This window comes from Erpetoichthys calabaricus, chromosome 9 (assembly GCF_900747795.2).
Source record: "Erpetoichthys calabaricus chromosome 9, fErpCal1.3, whole genome shotgun sequence".
In the NCBI taxonomy this organism is placed as follows: domain Eukaryota; kingdom Metazoa; phylum Chordata; class Cladistia; order Polypteriformes; family Polypteridae; genus Erpetoichthys; species Erpetoichthys calabaricus.
Window position 1 is genome coordinate 195,432,749 of NC_041402.2, and position 5,811 is coordinate 195,438,559.

Here is a 5,811-nt window from a genome sequence, read left to right on the forward strand (position 1 = left end):
AAGATTTAATCCAACAACAAGAAACAATAAAGTCCTTCGAACCTTTCGTTGTTCTTATCACGCAATCTTATCTTCTCTATCTGCCCCTAGTGGCCAAAGTACAGGACATAACAGTGTCCCTGTCCAGTGCTGTGACACTAACAATGTCCCCTCTGTGCCCTCTTTGACAGCAGACGCGCTCGTTACACAGACGAACAGCCGATCGCGTCGCCGGCTCGCAGTTCTGGTTTTCAGTTCGGCGGCACCTGCCGAGTGGACTTGAAGAGGGTGGTCGCACAGATTGCCCAGCTGGACTCACCGGCCGCCAACGCCCCCCCTCCCCACACACACACACAAAGCCCAGAGATGCCCGCCTGCCAACCAAGCCAAGCGCTGGGAGCGGAGCAGGAAGAGCAGCGCGGCCGCTAAAGGACAGGAAGGAAGTTTCGTCAAAGCTCCTGGGCAGGCAGGTGTGCCGCAGCGGCAGGACGCGGACAGGTAAAGCGATTTCGGAGCCCACCTCGATCTGCGGCCGTCGGGGTAGAGGAGAGGGGCGCGCGGGGGTCACGTGTGTGTGTGTGTGTCTGTGTAATGTCACCTGTCCCGCGTTCCCAGTTCCCCGTCAGATTCTTCACGCGCCTCCCTCTGCCAAGTTTAAGTGCCCACAACTCCCACTACTCCGCCGCTCGGTTCCCAGCCTCCCGCGTCGCCCGACCCTGCGGTGTCGCCTGTCCCCACCCCCCTGCCGATCTCTCACTCTGGATTTCTGCTGACCGTTGAGTTTGTGTTGTAAATGATTGAAAGCCCCCAAGCAGTTTCCCGGGGTGACCTTCCCCGGCACTTCCGCATTGGCCTGTCACTTTCTTACCTGTGCACAGGTGCGGCCGGCGGCACTCACGATGGCTCAGGCGACCGAACTCGATGTGGGTCCGCGGGATCAGCCGAACGACAAGGACGAGAAGCGCCGAGCTGTGCTGAGCGCAGCCGAGGACCCCGACGGCGACTTCGGACTGACGGGGACAGACGACCGCCGGTGCCGCGAGCACAGCGCGCAGCTCGACTGGTTCTGCTGGACCGAAGATCGGCTGGTGTGCTCGGAGTGCGCCATCACCGGGGAGTGCAAGGGGCACCGAGTGACGTCCGTGGGCGAGAGAGCCTCGTCCCTCAGGGTGAGTGGGCGCCCCAGGGATGTGGTGGGGTGGGGGGGCGCCGAGTGGACGGAGATGACCAGCCCTCTCTTCCTTTCCTGCTCCAGAACAAGCTGGTTGACCTTTGTGAGAAGCTGCAGCTGAAGAGGAGCGCCGTGGAGAAGTTCACTGAGGTCACCCTGCCGGCCAGGAAGGTGGCCGTCCAGGTGAGTCTGGGGGTCACAGCTTGGGGACCTGTGGGGGTGCAGCCCACTCTAAAAAACTGACCGACGGTGGACACGAGTGCCTGGTCTGCGGTTTAAGATCTCTGGGGTCTGCAGCAGCCGTCATGTCCTCATGTCTTGGCAGATTCAGGAACATCTCATGCTGCCTGTGCTTTAATGGACGCGGTCTCCTTATCTGTCTGATTCATAGTGGACACACAGTTCCCACATGGCCCCCCATTCATAATGGGCCCAGCGTCTTTGTGTAACTGGTGTGTGGTGGACACAGCGTCCCCGTGTGTGTGATTTACAGCTGACAATGTCCCCTCATGTCCTTCTCTAACAATGGGCCCCATCTTCTCCAGTCCTGTTTTTATGGTGGACGCAGTGTCCACTTCAAAGAGGATGTGGTCTCATTACATCCCCTTTTATTAATGGACACTGTCTTCTCATGTTTCTTATTTATAATGGTCACAGTCTCAAGCTGTCCCCTTTCTTTATTGTGGTCATCGTCTCCTGATGTCACCTCTCTATTGTGGACACCTGTGTGTCCTCAGGAGCCCCCCCACCTAGTCCAGTCACCACATGAGGAGTCTGTTGTACAGGACAGGAGTTGGTCATCTAGCTGGACCGGTCAGTTGGAATGCCCCAGGTGGGCCGCCCAGCCTGGCCGAGTAGCCCGTCTTCCCAGTGCCGGCCTGACTGCTGATTAACCAGACTGGTTTGGTCACATCTGGGACCTTAATGACCATTGCTGATTAACTCAGGTGGCCATGGTGAGAGGGTCAGCGAAGGGTCAACAGCCCAGGGGCAGCTGTGTCGGAGGTCTCGAGTGTCAGTCGGTCCATCGCAGGCCAGCTGGACTGGTCAGTCCTCGAGTGCGTCACCGTCTTCTCTGGTTGTTTCCACAGGCCGATGCCAGTGCGGCTCGCGAGGTGGTGGTCCAGCGCTTCAACCTTGTGCGGGACACCTGTGAGGAGGAAGAGCAGCACCTGCTGGAGGTCATCCACGGCGAGGAAGAGCGGGCCAATCAGAACGGCCTGACTCAGAGGGCTCACTGGGCCGAGTCTCTGCAGCTCATCTCCAGCATCCGAGACCACCTGGTCAGCGCGCTCACTGAAATGGACGACCACAACATTGTGGTAAGGGGCACCATTGACTTGTTGGGCGAAGGGCTGGCAGCCGTGACCTTCACTCTGACTCTCCACCAGCATGGGGTCACCACTGCTCAAGCTGTAGTGGGGTTGGCCACCTGCTGGTACCCCCATGTCATTACACAGGAGAGGCTGCCCTCCCATTGGTTTAGGGGGTCAGTGACCTGCCCTCAATGGTGTGGTTTGGTGGGGGGGGGGGGTTAAGATGGGCAGGTGGTCACCTATGGTGTCCGCAGATCCCCTGACTGACCGCTGCTTCTCTTCTGTTTCACAGATGTCCACCAAGAAGATCTTAGAAAAGTAAGCACCATCCACCACATCAGGTTGTAATTAGGGGCTTGGGAGCAACGGAGGGCACAGACCAGTCTGACCAGATCTGCATAACTGGTGTGTCCACCCTGACCTTCTGTAACAGCAGGTCCAGTACAGATGTGCTTTAGGACCCCTGCAACGCGCCCAGCAGGAGCTGATTGTCCAGCGGAGAGCCGGCCAGCTGACATTAATAGAAACTCGTGTGTGTTCCGACAAAGTCACACCAGTCTAACCAGTGTGCCCAGTTTGTGATCTGTGGTCCTCCATGTCCACTCTCAGACCACTGGAACAGCTGGTGTGTCCTGAGCTTATGCCGGTCATCAGTAGGGAGCCATATATCTGCTCTGAGATGGCCAGTACTGGTGTGAGCCCAGTAAGAGCAGTTCAGCCAGGACAAGGGTCAGTACAGACCAGTATAGACTGGTGTAAGTGGGGTGTGTGTCCACTGTCAGACCATTAACACAGAAGAGCCAGTGGGTGTCCAGTATGGATGTGTGGCCTCAGGTGTCCACTGCTCTCAGATTAACATAACTGGAGTGAGCCCAGGACCAGTTAAACCAGTAGAGAAGAGTAGGGCCCAGTCTAATCAGCGTGTGTAACTGGTGTGAGTCCAGTATAACCAGTGGGCACTCAGTATCGACCAGTCCAGAACACATCAATAGGCACCAGTTCAGCCAGTGTGTGTCCAGTCCAGGTCCGCTCTCAGATCTGTGGTCCTGCCATCCTGAACTCAGACCACTGCTCAGAGTGGAGTCCAGTCTAACCAGTACGTGACCAGTACTGGTACCATGCCAGTGTCTCAGCCTGCCCTCACACCAGCGTGGTGGTCCGCTCAGGGTTAGGTGGGCTGTCCACTCACCGGCTCTCCTTCCCCATCCCCCACAGGGCCGAGGCCGCAGATCACGTGCCGGAGCCGCTGGACTCCAAGCAGCTGGACTTCGACTCAAGTTGCACCCGCAGCCCCCTGCTGTTGGGAATGTGGGCGACAGCGGCACTCATGTGCAGGGCAGGTGAGTGAGTGGACAGGCCAGGTGAGTGACCGCCGCCCGGGGAGTCCCACAGTTTGAGCGACGCTCGCCTTTTCTGCCGCCCCTCCAGCTCCCGCCACCCTGATCATCAACGAGAAGACGGTCAGTCCACTGCTGGGCATCTCCGCCGACCTGCGCACGCTGACCTTCCTGCCCAAGAGGGAGCGCAAGCCCTGCGAGTACAGCCCTGAGCGCTTCGACGAGTGGCCCAATGCCCCGGCCACGTCACCCTTCAGCAGCGGGGTGGTCACTTGGCTTGTGGAGGTGAAGGGCAGCTCGGCCTACAAGATGGGGGTCACCTACAGACGACTGGCACGCAAGGGCAAATCCAACGAGACACGCCTGGGCTACAACGTCCACTCGTGGGTTCTGTCGCACTATGACGGTGACTACTGCTTCTCACATGCCGGCCACCACCTGTCCCTGCACCTGCTGCGCCGTCCGTCCCGAGTCGGGGTACTGCTGGACTACGCGGCCGGGCAGCTGCTGTTCTTTGACCCCGAGTCCTGCGCCATCCTGCACTCGCACCATGGTCACTTTGAGGCACCGCTGTATCCGGCCTTCGCCGTGGCGGACCGCAGCATCACCCTGCTCTGCAGTTAGCACGGCTGACCAGTGTCCTCCACGTCCATCGCACAAGGACACAAGGACCGCTCAAGGAGATGGAGGCCCGGCAGGCACCAATCAGAACGAGAAGCCCCTCGCTGAACGGCACTTCCTCTGACCTCAGGAGAACACCGGGGGCAACTGGGAAACGAGAAACCAGTGAAAGAGCCGGGAAAGAGTCGGTGAAGGACGTTGAGAGCAGATGGACAGCGGCCGGCCCTCTCCCACTCGCTCCTTGTCCAGTTCCAGGACCAAACCACAGGTGGGGTGCATGTTTACTTCAGGGTCCACTCATACTGGGCAACATTTAGGGTTGCCAAATGAAGTGCTCATCTTTGGGATATGACAGGAAAATCCAGACTGAGATTTGAACCCGGGACCTTGGAACTGTGAGGAATCCATATTTCAATCTTCTAAATGAGTGCCAGTTTGTGTCCTGCATTTGACTCTCAAAGTGGCATCAAGTGCTAAGGGGGCTTCAGTGGGTCCAGATCCACCATCACTTGGGCTGTCTGGGGGTGTGCCAGTTGGCAGAGTTGGCAGTAATGTAAAGGCCAGCCTGTGCCAAACAGCATCCAGTATGGCCAGCTTACCCACCAGGAGCACCATGGACCTCTAAAGCCAAAGCAGGGGAGACGCCTGCCCTGTTGCCAGGGCGCCCAGCCTTCCACTGCCCACTTTATACATTTCCATCATTTTGATTGTTTGATGACAGCGCTCACTTTAAAAGGCGCTATATAAAATAAAACATAATGGATGTCACTAGTCTGTCGCTTTATATGTCACTTGTCATTTTCTATGCTGGTACCCTGCTGCCAGGCCTAAGCACAAAGCAGTGCCAGTGTCGGGTACACCTTTCTGGTCTTTCTGCACAGCACACGTCACTGCATGCTTCTCCACTAGAGGGCAGCTGAGTCTCAGAATCTGCTCATTGGCATTGGAGCTCTGGTCAGAGTGGCTCACTACTGGGCTGGCATTTATGAGATGGTGCCCTGCAGCTTCATTTTCTCCTGATTCTCCCTGCAGCAGGGCGCTGTTGCACTTCCCCAGAATAAGCCGGGCAGGATAGGCATTTGATGACATCTCTCATGTGACAGACAATGTGAAGGTCAGCCCATCAGGTGCCCCCCTCTCCATTGCCTTACATTTCAGGCTGTCCTGCTCAGAGCCAATGGCAGCAAATGAGTTCAATGTGCCCATTGTCCAGTAGGGGGCACACTTTTTAGCTCTGCCAACATCAAAACCTGTGCAACACCCCTTGGGTAAGAGAGTGGCACATCAGCTTAGTTACATGGCTGAGTGGGATGGGGGGGGAGGGCAGCACACGTGGACATCCAGTCCTGGGGGGGCACAACTAAGAGGCGACTCGTAAGATGATTGC

General features: G+C 57.4%; 1 protein-coding gene across 1 annotated transcript; it reads left to right on the forward strand.

Moving 5' to 3' along the window:
* Nucleotides 1–349: 349 nt before the first annotated feature.
* bspry (B-box and SPRY domain containing) lies at nt 350–5,192 on the forward strand. The gene is made up of 7 exons (XM_028808785.2): nt 350–477; nt 858–1,148; nt 1,235–1,333; nt 2,242–2,472; nt 2,759–2,784; nt 3,682–3,806; nt 3,895–5,192. Exons 2-7 carry the CDS (start codon nt 879–881, stop codon nt 4,425–4,427), a joined length of 1,284 nt encoding a protein of 427 aa, XP_028664618.2. The 5' UTR covers nt 350–477; nt 858–878; the 3' UTR covers nt 4,428–5,192.
* Nucleotides 5,193–5,811: the final 619 nt, after the last annotated feature.